The following is a 16,361-nucleotide window of genomic DNA, read 5'->3' as shown; positions in this document are numbered from 1 at the left end:
AATGGGATACTAATGTACTACTGGTGAAGTTATGAACTGATACAACCATTCTGGAGAGCAATTTGGAACTATGCCCAAGGAGCAATAAAACTGATCATACCCTTTGACCGACATGTACAAAAATATTTATAGCTTTGTGGTAGCAAAGAACTAAAAATTAAGGGGATGGCCATCAATTGTGTAATGGCTAAATAAAGTGTGGTATATGAATGTGATATATGAATGTGATAAGGTACTATTGTTCTGTAAGAAATCATGAGCACAGGAACTTCAGAAAAGCATGGAAAGACTTGTGAACTGATGCTGAATGAAATGAACAGAACCAGGAGAACATTGCTCACATAAACAGCAACATCAACTATGATAGAATTAGTTCCTCCCAGCAGTTTAGAGAATCAAGAAAAATCTAAAATTACTATATACTAACCCCATCTAGAGAAAAAAATTATGAAATCTTAATGCAGAACAATACTATGTTAACTTTTTATAAGTACTTTTTAATTTTTTCTTTCTTTTTCATGGTCCCCCCCCTTTAGTATAATTCTTCTTTTACAACATGACATATGGAAATTTGAGATTCCCTTGGTTACCCTCAACCTAGTTTAGCCTGACTGCCAAAATGGTTTACCAGGGTATGGCTGCTGAGCATGCTATAGTTTCTTGGAGGCACAGGTGATAGTTTAGGTGGCTCTGGTGGACATCAAAGATGTAAAGCAGTTCTGAGGAGGGCTTGACAGCCCTCACATCAAGGTACTAGTCTTTTTTGAACACACTCTTTACCCATTGTTGGGGGGGTGTCTACCCCAAGCATGTGAAGTCTTCCACTGGTGGAATGGGTGGAGAACAATTCATTCCAAAACCAATGGAGTCAGTTGAAGCAGGTGCTGTGGAGCACTTAGAGCTTGGTTAGACATCAAAGATACCAAGATAATTCACTTCATCTAGAGTTATCACTAATTGTCTTGATTCTGTGTTGCTATGCTAGATCATGATGACTTTGGAAGAGAGAGTGAGGAAGATGATATCATTACATGTACCTCACTTAAATCAAATTTACGCATCCGACAAAAGACATCACTCATAATCATTCCTCAAAGTCCTGTGGTGACAGGCAAGTGATAAGGCAGCAGGTGCAGATACACCAGGAGTTGTAGTCACAACCCTGCACACAGGTGGCCTAGGGCCACGGGGTCATTTCTCTACTGAAAGCAGCAGTGGGATTTGGCAGCCCCCTGGGTGACTGAGCAATCCTTTTAAAGATCATATTGCTCACTTCCTGATGCAAGGAAGGGGCTAGAAAAAGTGCCCTAAAAATTGTCTGCTAACCCAACCCTGGCCTGATTACTGTGGCAGGCAGGAAATCCCACAGTGCAGTAGAGATACAAAAAAAAAAAATTGAAAACTTTTTCAAATAAGATTCCACTCACCATCAGCATATAGAACATGCACACACTCAGACAACACAAGATCCAATAGACTTGAAAAATGAACAGCTCTTGCTGTGATAGAACTCAACAGGTATGGTATCCAAATAGCGGCCCTGAATACATGACTGGCAAATGAAGCCCAGATTATTGAAGTCAGAATTGTATACACTTTTTTCTCGAGTGGCTGAAGTGAATGAGAACACAGTGAAGCTGGGGTAGGTTTTGCAATCCAAATTAATCTAGTCAACATCCTTGAATGCCTACAAAGAGGAGTGAATGACAGCCTCATGGTAATGAGTTTTCCACTTCCAGGAAAACACCATGCCACCATCATCAGTGCCTATGCTCCCACCATGACAAACACTCACGAAGTTAAAGAAAAAATTTACGAAGATCTGGAAACCCTTATCATCAATGTATCAGAAGAGAGCAAGTTTATAATTCTAGGTGACTCTAATGCTAGAGTAGCCTCAGATTTCTAAACATGGCAGGGAGTCCTTGGGAGAAATGCAGTTGGAAAAATTGCAACAATGGTTACCTTCTACTGGACTTACGCATCTCATGACCTCATCACAAACACTGTCTTCCATTTACCTAAATGCAATAAAACTTCCTAGATGCACCCTGGTAGCAAATACTGGAATCTATTAGACAATATGATTGTACAGAGAAGAGACAGACAAGATGAAAGTGACAAAGGCAATGTGTGGTGCAGAGTGCTGGATCAATCAAAGACTCATCCTCTCTAAGCTAAATAGTTATATTCAATCAAAGCAGGGGCTCCAAGGCAAAATGAATACTAGAAGAATAAATGTCAAAAGATTAGAGATCAGGGACAGTTTGTTGCTAACTTAGAGGGAAAACTCAGTCAATACACAGCTGGCAACAGTGGAGCAGAAAAGGAGTGGCCATTTCATTTGCTCATCTGGGCCAGAACACTCACAAACACCAAGACTGGTTTGATGAAAATGATGGGGAAATATAGAAGCTGATAAATGAAAAACAAGAACTCCACAAGGTTTACCAGCAGGATAGATCATCCATTTCTAAGAAGGCAGCATCTAGGTTCAGTAAGAAGGCAGATGAAATTCAATTTTATGCAGACAGTAACAAACCAAAATGCTTTTATAATGCCCTGAAGGCTACTTATGGGCCAAAGACATATGTTGCATCCCAATTATTCAGTGCTGAAGGAGACACATTGATTAACAATAGGGACATGATCCTAGTAAGATGGACTGGACACTTCAATAGTGTTTTTAACAGACCTTCATCAATTAATGTAAAAACCATTGATCATTTACCTCAAGTGAAGTCATTCAGTCCCTAGCTAAAGTCCCAACTGAAGAAGAGGTTTTGAATGCCATTAGGCTCCATTCAAGTGGCAAAGCACCTGGTGCTGATTCTATCCCAACTGAAATCTACAAAATTGGCTGAAATTTTCCAGGCATGAAGAATCTCCCAAGAATTCAAGATTGCCTCCATCATCCATCTCTATAAAGATAAAGGGAATAGACTGCCCTGTGACAATCACAGGGGTGTTTCTCTTTTAGTAATTACTGGTAAGATTCTTGCCAGAGTCCTTCTCAGTAGGCTAATCCTTCACCTGGAAGATGGTCACCTCCCTGAGAGAAGTGTGACTTCAGAAAGGGTCAAGGAACAGTCAATATGGTGTTTGCTGCCTGACAACTCCAGGAAAAATTCTAGGAACAGAACCGAGGTCTGCATACAACATTTGTAGATCTGACCAAGGTCTTTGATTCCATCATTCGCAAGCGTTTATGGAAAATTATGTCAAAATGTGGATGACTGGAGAAGTTCATCAGTACTGTATGCCAGGTCCATGATGCCATACATGACCAGGTTCTGGATAGTAGACAGTGCTCTCAAGATTTCCAAGTCACCAATGAAGTAATACAAGGATGTGTCCTTGCTCCCATTCTTTTTAGCATGATATTTTCAGTCATGTTATCAAATGCCTTCACTGAGGATGAACATGGCCTCAAGGTCATCTACTGCACTGATGGCAAATTCTTCACCTTGAAGAGGCTATAAATCAAGATCAAAGTTGAGGGAGTGTTAATGCATGATTTTCTATTTGAAGATGATTGTGCACTCATTGCAGAATCTGGAGCTGAGATGCAACAGAGTAAGAATTGATTCTCTGCTGTTTGTGCTAATTTTGGTCTAACAATTAACACCAAGAAAACTCAAGTGCTCCATCAGCCAGCACCATACCATCTCTATTTGTGGAACGACTGATTGCAGCAAATGGAGAAGGTTTGAGGACTGAGGACAAGTTCACTTACCTTGGCAGTGTCCTTTCCAAGGAGGTACACATTGACAAAGAAGTTGACAATCCCATTGCTAGAACTAGTTCAATATTTGGAAGGCTCTGAAGCAAAGTGTAGGAGAGAAGAGGTATTAAACTGACCATTAAACTGAAGGAGTTGTGCTAACCTCATTGCTATATGCCTGTGAAACCTGGACAGTCTACTATGTTAGGAAACTGAATCACTTACATTTAAATTGTCTTAGGAAGATTCTGAAGATTACCTAGCAGAAGATTTCAGACACTGAGATCCTTTGTTGTGCTAAACTGCCTAGCATTCCAGCATTACCACAGAGAGTCCAACAATGATGGGCTGAACATGATGTTGGAATGCCAGATGTACGCTTGCCAAAAAAACTATTTTATGGAGAACTCACACAAAGCAAGCACTCACAGGGGGTCAGAAGAAGCAATACCAAGACACCCTGAAGGTCTCATTGAAGAATTTTAGCATTGATTGTACAACATGAAAGACACTGGCACAGCAAGGAGAGTCCTCATCAGTGAAGGTGCTGTGCTCTATGAGGAAGGCAAAATTGAAGTTGCTCAAAGGAAACATGATATCCATAAGTTTAGAGCACCCACCCTAGGTATTTACATGGATTATCCTGGCAGTGTAAACTAACTTTGCATGTAATTGAAAAAAATAACGTAAAAAATAATAATTTGGGGAGGTCCTGACTCCATTAAGTCAGGAAATCTAAAACATAAATAAAACACAAAATGAGAAAGGAGAGAAAAAGAGAGTACTCCACTTTGGCTGAAGCAGAAAAGACATGAAAAGGATTAGTATAGAATAAAGTTGGGTAGGTAAGCTGGTGTAAGGATATAAATACAAGGCAAACAAAGAAAGCTAATGAAGGTTTGTGAGCAGAAAAATGGAGTAGCTATAGTAAATTAGTCAGAGATATGAAGGAAGGCTTAGAAAGGAGAAAAACTAAAAACAGGAAGTTAAGATTGTATATGTGGGAAAAGAGGAATATCTGAATTAGTATAGCTGCAGAAGGAATGAGATGATGAGGTGAGATAGAGTTCTCAGTAAACCACCTCAATTTTTTGGTAATTTGATGAGGTCTTTATGATAAAGGGTAGTGGAGCAGGAGTTGTGTGGAAGAATTTAGGCTTTTAGGGAAGGAAAAAAATGTTAAATTATCCAAGGACAGTGATAGCTGAGACAATAAGAGGAAGTTAAGAAGAATTGGGGGGAGGGGAAGAGATAATGAATTATATTTTTAACATGTTAAGTTTGAGGAAAGGAAAAAGACTGGGGTTGTGAATGTTTATCTAGGAAATTATACACACACACACACACACACTCGCATAATATATACACACACACGGAGAAAGAGCGAGAGAGCGAGAGAGCGAGAGAGCGAGAGAGCGAGAGAGCGAGAGAGCGAGAGAGCGAGAGAGCGAGAGAGCGAGAGAGCGAGAGAGCGAGAGAGCGAGAGAGCGAGAGAGCGAGAGAGCGAGAGAGCGAGAGAGCGAGAGAGCGAGAGAGCAAGCAATGATAACTGAATTCAGAGAACCTGAGGAGATCACCAAGTGAAACCAGGTTAGGAGAAGGCCCAGGATAGAGCTTTAGAGAAACTCAATCTAACCCAAGGTGGATGGGTATACAAGGATGCTGATGTTTGTCCTTCATTCTCAAAGAAGACCATGACATCAGGGAGGTGATGTCAGGATAAGCACATGAATTGGATTTGACTGAGAAGGCATTGTCCTAGGTCACCTGTCTCACTTTCTCCTCCAAAGTCATCTGGGTCCAGTGGCTAGATATGAATCAGGACAACTGGAGATGGCCCTAGATGTGAGGCAAATAGGGTTAATTGACATACCTAAGGTCACACAAGCTAGCAGGCATCAAGCTTCTGAGGCTGGATATGAACTCCAGTCATTCTGACTCCAAGGCCAGTACTTTATTCACAGCATCACCAAGCTGCCCCAAGGATAAGTCTCTTTTGTATATCAGCAAAAGAGACTAAGAAGAAGCAGTCAATATTCTTTGTATCCCTAGCCCTAAGTACAATGCCTCATACAGAGTAGACATGTAATAAATGCTAGCTAACTGAAAGACTTACCAAGAAGGAGAAATATGAATACCAAAAGGAAAGTGCATCAAGGAGAAGATGATCAAAGGTGTCAAATGCTGCAGAGAGATCAAGATGTAACCAGGACTGAGAAGAGGTCTTCAGATTTGAACATTAAATGATCATTGGTAACTTCAGAAAGAATAATTTCAAATTAATAATGAGGCAGCAAATTAGACTCAAGAGATTTTAGAAGAGTGAGAAGAGAAGAAACAGAAGTTGAGCTACAAAAGAAAGAAGAAGATGATAATAGAAATATATTAATTGAGGAGTTTTTGAGTTTGGGAGACATTTAGGCAGCAGGGAAGTAGCTGGTAGATAGGGAGAGCCTGAGGAACAGAATGGAGATGACAGAGGTCATCTGCTAGAGCAGACAGAAAGGAATGGGATAATGAGATTCATGCCAAAAGTTTGCCTTGGCAAACTCTCCATGTGAAATGAGAGAAGGAAGATGTTTTGGGAGAAGTCTCAAAGATGTCCCATCAAAGGAGACCTTCAACTGAGAAGGTGAGGGTAGAAGGTGCTATGGGTGGCTTGTGTGAATGGGACAGCAAACTGATTAGGGTTAGGCAAAAGTATTGTCTTGCTGCAAAGAGCTCAGTTGAGATTACATAACAGATCTGTAGTGGACCTAATCAGTGTGGTTTAGTGATTACCTCCAGTTTTCTTCAATAGTATATGACATAGGATTGAAGGAGACAGTTTTTTATCTTTGATTTTCTTTTGTATTTTCTTCCCTATTTATTCTGTGAACAATATTTATTTGTGTATGTATCAGCACCTTGAGGTCAAAGGTATTTTTATATTTCCCTAGCATACAATATTGTGGTCTGCCCATAGAAGATGCTTCTTAAATTTTGTTTTATTGATTTCTTCACTAAAAGAATACTGGCTTTGGTAGCAAAATGAGATTCAGTAAGGAAAAGATTGAGGAAATTTTAAAATTTCCATGGGGCAGTAAATTTTTTGAACTATTTGTAAGGGGAGATTTCTAAATACACATTAGCCTCACTATATTTTCTCTGAAGTAGTAGACATTTTTATAGTGCTTTAACTCTTGCAAAGTGTTTTATATACATTGTACTCCTTACCCCATGAGGACCAAAATAAACAATCTTCATTTTACAAAAGAGGTAACTAAGGTTCAGAAAGGTAGTGACATGGGTGGTAAGTGTCAGAGACTGGATACAAACCCAATTATCCTTTGACTCTTAAGTCCCTCCCTATATCCCTATTATGGAATAAAAGACAACCTTATAAATAAGTACTTTTGGTTCCAATTTCTTTATATGAGATCTAAAGCAGAACAACATTATGATCAATAATTAATGGCACAAAGGATCTAGTAGCATGTTGGCTTAAAAAAATTTTAAAATATATAGAGAACTGAGTCAAATTTATAAAAAAAAAAAGCCATTCCCCAGTTGACAAATGTCAAAGGATATGCAGAGACAATTTACAGATGAGGAAAACAAAGTGATCCATAGTCATATGAAATATTGCTCTACATCTTTATTGATTAGAGAAATGCAAATTAAAGCATTACTGAGGTACCACCTCACACCTCTCAGACTGGCCAATATGACCAGAAAGGACAATGATCAATGTTGGAAGAGTTGTGGGAAAACTGGGACACTAATACACTGTTGGTAAAGTTGTAAACTCATCCAACCTTTCTGGAGAGCAATCTGGAATTATTCTCAAAGTACAATAAAAATGTGCATACCCTTTGATCCAGCAATACTACCACTACTGGGTCTATACCCTGAAGAGATCATGAAAAATGGTAAAAACATCAAGTACAAAATATTCATAGAAGCGCTGTTTGTGGTAGCAAAGAATTAGAAATTCAGTGACTGTCCATCAATTGGGGAATGGTTGAATAAATTGTGGTATATGTATGTTATGGGAACACTATTGTTCTATTAGAAATCAGGAGGGATGGGAATTCAGACAAACCTAGAAGGATTTGCATGAACTGATGCTGAACAAGATGAGCAGAACCACAACAGCACTGTATACCCTAACAGCAACATGGAGTTGATAATCAATCTTAATGGACTTACTCATTTCATTAGTGCACCAATCAGGGAAAATTTGCAATGGAGAATACCATCTATATCCATAGAAAGAATTTTGGAGTTTGAACAAGGACCAAAGACCATTACCTCTAATTTAAAAAAAAAAGTCACCTTATTATGTAATTTTGCTATCTCTTACACTTTATTTTTTCTTTAAGGATATGATTTTTTTCTCAACACATTCAATTTGCATCAATGTATAGCATGGAAACAATGTAAAGACTATCAGAATGCCTTCTGTGGGGGGGTGGGGGGAGGGAAATGATATTGGAGGAAACTGTAAAATTCAAAAATAAATTTTAAAAATTAAAAAAACTTAAAAGGATTTCATTTTAACCTTATTAATCTCCAGAATTATAGTAATTTAGAGGACATTTGAGCAAATTCTCAGTAGCCCATAAAGTAAACTGCAGTTTTCCAGTATGGAGAGAGAGAGAAGAAGCAAATAAAGAAATACAGCCTTCTTCCATGAATTATATTATCAGACTATCATAAAGTCACACTTAGAATCTTTCCTTAAAACACCCAGGAGATAAAACACTTAGAGAAAACGTAAGTAAGCAGGTTAATTTTGGTTCTTATTTTCAAGACTTTTAAAAAAAGAAAACTGGGACTGGCCCCTTATTTCTCTTCTGTCTCTGCTTCTGACTAGACTTCACTACCACAAGGCAGCTTCCTTCTCACCCTAGAACATTCCTCAATTTCTGTGGGCTTCTCATTGTGAAATATACCTCTGTCCTTGTAGCTCCCTACTTCTCTGAAAGAGTTTCTCTCTTGGCTTTCATTTTGGTAAGAGGCCCAAGGCAGCCATTCCTCACTCCTCTTTGAGCTCTACTTGTGACCCTCCAAACTGTGCCATTATGCCCTCACATAGCTCTATTCCCTTCACACCCCCCACACTTCCCAGACTCCATGCTTTTAGTCCCTTTTTTATATGTTATGTTTCTCACTTGGAATTAAGCTCTTGGAAAGCAGATCTTTCTTTTTACTTAAACTTGTAAGGTTAGCTTTTGTCCTAGTGCCTAACAGAAAGTATGAGTTTCAAATAATGCTATTTGATATGCAACTATAATTTCGCTGGTAAGCAGATCACCAAAGTGAGAAAACTCTAGCTATCAAAGCAAATCAGCATATTTTTGAGTAACTTAAGGTCTTAATTGTCTAATGCCCAGAGAAGTGAAGAGAACTGCCTTGGGTCCCAGAGCCTAGTATATGTCAGAGGAAGCAGTCTCTAGCTGTCACTTAACCCTAGCTCCCTCCTGAGAACAGCCCCTCTTGGTTACTTTCCAATACTAACTATACTTTCACTCATTCTACACAATTCCATGGTCATATGGAAGATTTGGAAAACTCTTAGAATACTAACTCAGGTGAGATTTATTTAATAAATCTGTAGTGGACCCAGTCTGCTTGGTTTTTTGGTCATTCCCTCCAGCTCTGTTCAACAATATATGAATAGGAGTGAAGGAGACAGACAGCAAGAGTTTTTAATCTTCATTTTTTTGTCCTATTTAGTCCTCTACTGAAGCATTATATGAAACTCCTACTATGTGCTGGGCACTATGGTATACTCTTGATAATGAGGTTGACACATAAATTGTCAGAGCCAGCTCAGAATTTGGGAGGTTCCAAAGCAAAGTGTAGGAGAGAAGAGGTATTAGACTGACTACAAAACTGAAGGTCTACAGAGCCACTGAGCTGAACCTCATTGCTGTATGTCTGTGACAGTCTGCCAGGGCCATGTCAGGAAACTGAATCACTTCCATTTGAATTGTCTTAGGAAGATGCTTAAGAACACCTTGCAGGAGAAGATACTAGACACAGAAGTCCTTTTTCAAACGAAACTGCAAAACATTCAAACTCTTCTACCAAAGAGTGCAACTCCAAAAGGCTGGCTATCTTGTTAGAATGTCAAATTTAAGATTTCTGGAGAACTCACTCTGGGCAAGCTCTCACGGGGGATCAGAAAAAAAGCAATACAAGGACACTCTCAAGATCTGTCTTAAGAACTTTGCAAGTGATTATGGAGTATGGGAGACACTAGCAGAAGACTGTCCAGTACCACATGCTCTTTATAAGAGAGGGTGCTCTGCTCTATGAGCAAAGCAAAACTGAAGTAGCTGAAAAGAAATAAGAGATGTGCAAATTCAGAGAATTCACCCAAATGATCACAAGGATTATTTGTCTGATCAGTCACAGTGTGACACACTGTAACTCAACTCTAACATAGTGATGTCTTTTTGGTCCTCTTCTTCATTTGAATGACTCCCACTGTGACTTTCCAAGTTCTCCCCCCCCTCTACTATCATTACTCAGTAGTCTTAAAAGTTGAAGTTCACGCAATAAAAATCTATCACTCAATCAAAATTCTAGTAGCTGATATCTATGTATCTCTAGGATATGCCCCTTCTTTTCTCAGTTCTTTCATCTGAGGAGGCAAAGATACTGATAATTGCTTTAACTCCCTAACTTCAGTTCTTTAGCTTATTCACTTCACATAATATACTCCTCTATTCCACCTCAGTAACTTACAAATATGGACATACTGTTTCCACAATCACAAGAACACAATTTCTGTATTCACCAAGTCATAATCTATTGTCATTCTACTTCACCCACCTGTCATACAACTCCAAACAAAATTCTTCATTCACACTATAATCTCCAATTGCTCAACCTGCCAAGTCTTTCCCAGAATCTCTCTCCTTTGCTAGTTCACTGTTTAGTAGGTACAAACTAAATGTTTCCCAACTAACTCTAGAGCTCTGAGTTAGTTTCTTTTAGGACTACATTACACATTTTCTTACATAATCATAAGATGTGAAATGAACCCATACTCTGGGTCTCCCTCTTTGTATGCTTTACAGGGCTCTGAAAGCAGTGAGAGTAGAGTCTGTTTCTTTGAACTTATTGCTGTCTATAGCAACTGTAAATTTCATGGGCTATCTCATTTGGGATTTGCCTTCAACCTGGGAAACTAGAGCAGTAACAAAACATTCTAAGTCTCTAATTTCAAAAAAATCAAGAATCAATCTTCAATCTATCATTCACATAAATCTCTCTTAATAGCACTTATAGTTAAGTATTAGCTCAGGTTTGGATACTTTTTGGTTACCAAAATTATCCCAAGTAAGCCACTTGACCTCCCTGGGTCTCAGTACTCTCAATTGAATTCTAAGGCCTGTATTCACGTTCTGTCTCTGGGCAAGTCTAACACTAGAAGTTGTAGAAAAGTTGCTTTTTTGCATTAGAAGAAGATCCTCATCTACAGCTCCCTCCACCAATGAAATCACATGATTAGTCAAAACAAAAATTATATTAAAATAAACACTGTGAATGTCCAAAAACTGATATTTTAGCATTTCTTTGTCAAAAAAAAAATCGAGGGGGGGAAGACCCATTAAAGTCAGACTTTCAAAAACTATTGCACATTCTTTTAAGTTTAATCTGCATTACTCACCTTTTCTTATACACAGTCAACAAGATATAGAATCAAGTCCTGATTTGTAGCATTTGCCAATTTCCAAGATGTAAATACTCACACTAAAATTTTTTTGTTGTTGTTTTTCCAAAGCAGTGGGGTTAAGTGACTTGCCTAAGGTCACACAGCTAGGTTAATTATTAAGTATCTGAAGTCACGTTTGAATTCAAGTCCTCCTGACTCCAGGGTAAGTGCTCTATACACTCTGCCACCTAGCTGACCCTCACACAAAAAATTTAACAACAGAACCAGTATGAACAGGCTTCAGCACAGACCTTGGCTTTAAGATTTATATAAAGGAACAAATCAAGATACTCTAAGAATAGAAAATTCTTGAATTTCATATACATATATATATGTATGTATAGATGTGTGTATATGTACAAATGATGTATGAATGTATGTGTTTATTTTCCAAGATGAATGCTTCACAAATTAAATGTGGGACAATGAAGGTAGAATGCTGGGATAAGTCAATAAATCTCACTTTCTAAATATGGCAAGAGTGAAATTCTAGCTCCTCATTACGGTTCCCTAATCTGTTGTGCTATAGAGTGACAGAATTACAACAAAGGTCTTGGAATAAGAAATATAAATAATATACCAAGTATATATATATATATATATATAGAGAGAGAGAGAGAGAGAGAGAGAGAGAGAGAGAGAGAGAGAGAGAGAGATCACTATCATGGTAAACAAACGTTTGACATTTGAGGAATAAGAAAAAGAAAGGATACATCAAAAACATACAGTGTTTGCTATTATAGAAAAACAACTATTGCCTGATACTTAAAATGCTTTCTTAGTTTTCTATTTAGGGTCAGATATATTCATATTATGAAAGTGAAAAAAGTCACTCAGTTAACCATATGTTACCACATCACCTCCATTATTCAGGCCAATGGTGTGGAACAAAACAAGAGATGACTGTCAACCAAGAGCAGAGGCTGCTCTGTCATGGGCTTTTAAAATAATGCCATTGAAGATGGTAACATTTTTCAAAGACATAATAAAAATAACTCCAGCATCTCTTGTCAGGAAATCTTTCTTTCACAGTCTTCTACCATCAGCACGAATATGAAGGGCTGAGACTCCTTCCCCCTCCCCCAGTTGCCACAGGGCAGCTAGAGCCTAGGATGACACTTGCCTATCTCCTACAGGGAACCAGGCCTACCCACACAGGAGCAACAGCAGGGGGTGCAAACCAAAGGAACAGTGGGAAAAGAAATGCAGAGCTGCTTCTCTAATTGTGAAATGTAGAGTGTGTGGCAGCCCACTGTCTCACAGGAAAACAATTACTTTCATTTTTGCCCCCTACTGCCTCTCCGACCTTTCCCAGGTGGTGAGTCAGTAGGAGGCAAAAATGAAAGTGGTTTTTTCCCTTTGAAACACAGGGCTGTGAAAAATTGAGAATTTCAAAAAATCATAACATCAACTACATAATTGTTATGGCTTCCTTTTCCATTACGTTCTATTAAACAGTCCTATGAAGCAATGGAATGTCCAAAACACCAATGGCCTCAAGTGACAAGCACAGAGATCTGTTTCTGCCTGATGGATAATGTCAATGGTTTCATTCATGATGTTGACACAAAATACAAGTTTCAAGTTAAAAAAGTAAACATATAATTAATTTCAAATACTGGCACAATAAAAACTAGAAATTCATGCTGCCCTTACCTGGTTTTTTTTTTAGCTATAGAACAAATAAAATACTAGATAAAGAAAATGGTTCAAGTGTTATCTTGTTTTTATAGTCTTTAAGGAGTTGCCAGTTTCATGTTCTGAATTCAGCAAAAAAATGAAGGGTCAGGCCTTTTGCATTGGTATGTCTAGATCTTTAAGAAACACTAAATAAAAGATGCTAAATACTCTCTTCTGTAGCCTCAAGTTTTTCCACTAAAAAGGGGGGGAATTATTAAAGTCAAGTATCTAGGACTTTATTTTTTTTTTTTGGCAATCCACAAATTAAATGAGTAAGAAATTCTTTATACTGGGAGAAAAAAATGAAAGCAATGCAAGACTGCAAAAGGAAAAACATAGGGCAACTTGCACCCTTTTGACAACAGCAATCAAAGGGAAAAAAAATTTAAGTTTTCTGAATCATAGGATTCAACCTCAACCCCTTTTTAAAAAACCTTTAAAAGTGTCTCTCTAAGTTGGGGCAACTAGGTGGCACTGTGGATAGAGCACCAATACTGGAGTCAAGAGGACCTGATTTCAAATTTGACCACAAACACTTAATAATTGCCTAGTTGTGTGAGCTTGGGCAAGTGACTTAACTCCATTGTCTAAAATAAAAATAAGATTTTAAAAAAATACCAAATTATGAAGCTGAAGATCCTAATTCTAATCCCCCCCCAAAAAAAGCCTCTCTAAGTCTACTCCTTTTTATTAATTATTTAATTTTAGTTTTAATTTATGAACATAAGCATTTTCTGAAAATTATCATTTTTATATGCTTCTACACAGAAATTAAGTATGCACAATAAATCTTTATAAACATGACCAAAAGTAACAATGAAATGGTACAGTTGCTTACACTGGTAAAACAAAAGTAAGTATATGTCTAATATTTAGTATCTTCCCGACTTAGAAATTACCTGTGGCTGAAACTGTGGAACAGGTGGCCCTTGCATGCTTTGTGACTGTTCATCCATTGTACAATGTAAAAAGAAGTCTGAAATTCTGGGGGAAAATAAAAGAGAGATTTAATTGTAATATTCATACTCTGATTTATGCTATAATTCAGAAATACATTTAAAGTAAGATTTAAGTGGAAGAGTTTCATCTTGGTGTTCAGAGCATTTTCAACTAAGGAGTTTCAGATAATAATGAGTCCTATTATCCAGATTCTCTAATCTCAGGCACATCTTCATTCTTTTTCTTTTAACTCCTTTATTTTCTATAAAGGCATTCTCCTACCTAATCAACCAACCTTAATGAAACTATATCCAGTCTAGACTAAGTCTAAATTGTTTCCTTTTGCTGAGTTTCTCCTATCTAAATAAGGTATTATATACATAAAAATATGGTGTAAATACTGATATAATGTCATGTTTCTGTTCATTTATCTTTAAGAATTTATGTAATATGTATCATTCTTTCATACATTTAGGTTCAAAGTTCTGCCATAATGAAACTGTTTATTTTCTCCAGTACTTAAAACTCCAATTAGGATACAGAGCCTCTAGTCTAACATGGCTGTGGTCTGATGGTTCAAAAAGTTAATCTAGTGAAAGCTACTCTTGCCTGAGGGAGAAATGTGAAATACTAAACTATGATTTAAAAATGGAACTCATTAAAACAAAAGCATTAATCATTTATTAGATGCTATACTTTTTTAAAATTATGCAATGAAATAAGACTTATGGAAATATAAATACCTAATTGTAAATATTCCTTTTTACTGAATAACTCTCATCAATCAATATTTACAGGGCTATTACAAAATGTTGTTATAGTTCATCTTAAATATCTGAATTCAAAGTTAAAACTATCCTAGAATAGACTCATGTATCCAAAGACCTGATCAAATTAGGGCAAGCAAGTTTCCTCATCTATCAATAGGTTTTTCTTCCACTTTTAATCACTTCTAGTAAGAGAAAGCTATTTCTATACACAGCATTGCTTTCCAGTTAATATTTCCAATATACTAGAAAAAGTTAGAAAGGTAAAAGTGCATCTTTCATTTGCTAGTATGAAAGTATTTATCAAAATATAATTTTACAAGAAAAGAAAAAACACATAAGATTTTTAAATAGATATAAAGGTGGTTTTGCCACATGTATAATAATGTTCATATAAGTGTATATGTTTTTAACAAAAAAAAAGAAAGACAGAAGGGAAAGGAAACAAGTCACTTAAAGAAGCCTTAGAGATCATCTAATCTAATCCAAATCCAGAATCAATCCATCAAAAAACATTTATTAAATACATACTACCTACCAGACATTGTGCTAATGGAAAATAAAGAAAGACAAAAGAGAGTCCCTGCCCTCAAGGAGATAACAATCTAATTAGGGGGATTAACATGCAAAGAGCTATGTTCAAACAAGCTATATAGAGGATAAATGGGGAATAATCAACAGAGGGAATTTACTTGGGAAATTCTTCATGTAGAAGATGTGAATTTGATTGGATCTTGAAGGAAGTCAGTGAAGCAAGGAGGCAGAGATGAAAATGGAAAGTATTCCAGACATGGGGGGAGAGCACATGAAAATATTTGGAGGCAAGAAATGGAGTATCTTGTTCAAAAAACAGCAAAGAAGGGATGGCTAAGTGGTGCAGGGGATAGAGCACCAGCCCTGGAGTCAGGAGTACCTGGGTTCAAATCCGACCTCAGACACTTAATAATTACCTAGCTGTGTGGCCTTGGGCAAACTACTTAACCCTATTGCCTGGCAAAAACTAAAAACTAAAAACAAAAACAAAAACAAAAACAAAAACAAAACAGCAAAGAAGTCAGTGTCACTGAATTTAAGAGTATTGGGGGAGGAACAGGTTATTATCAGGTGAAGAATAGAAAAGCAGGTGAGGCTAGGTTATAAACGGTTTTAACACCAAAAAGAGGATATTGCATTTGATCCAGGAGGTGATAGATGATAAGGAGTCACTGGTAGGGGAAAGGAGGGGAGAAGGAAAAGGGGTAATATAGTCCAATGTGCACTTTAGAAAAATCACCTTGGTGCCTAAATAGTGGGTGGACTGGAGTGGGAAGACACTTATGGTTTGCAAACCAGCCAGCAGAATATTATAATAGTTGTTTTTTTTAGCTTCTTGCAAGGCAAACAGGGTTAAGTGGCTTGCCCAAGGCCACACAGCTAGGTAATTATTAAGTGTCTGAGGTCGGATTTGAACCCAGGTACTCCTGACTCCAGGGCCGGTGTTTTATCCACTACGCCACCTAGCCATCCCTGTAATAGTTTAAGAGTAAGGAGATGAGGGCCT

General features: G+C 37.5%; 1 protein-coding gene across 3 annotated transcripts in view; it reads right to left on the bottom strand.

Moving 5' to 3' along the window:
- Nucleotides 1-16,361, bottom strand: part of NEK7 (NIMA related kinase 7) — a 190,550-nt gene that overhangs the window by 118,941 nt on the left and 55,248 nt on the right. For all 3 annotated transcript variants that reach the window (XM_074222291.1, XM_074222293.1, XM_074222292.1), the window contains exon 2: nt 14,015-14,099. In XM_074222291.1, coding sequence (XP_074078392.1) covers nt 14,015-14,071 — 57 coding nt within the window. In that variant the 5' untranslated portion in view covers nt 14,072-14,099. The remainder of the gene's footprint in view (nt 1-14,014; nt 14,100-16,361) is intronic.

This window comes from Macrotis lagotis, chromosome 2, assembly GCF_037893015.1.
Source record: "Macrotis lagotis isolate mMagLag1 chromosome 2, bilby.v1.9.chrom.fasta, whole genome shotgun sequence".
NCBI lineage: Eukaryota > Metazoa > Chordata > Mammalia > Peramelemorphia > Peramelidae > Macrotis > Macrotis lagotis.
This window is presented reverse-complemented; position numbering and strand designations above follow the sequence as displayed.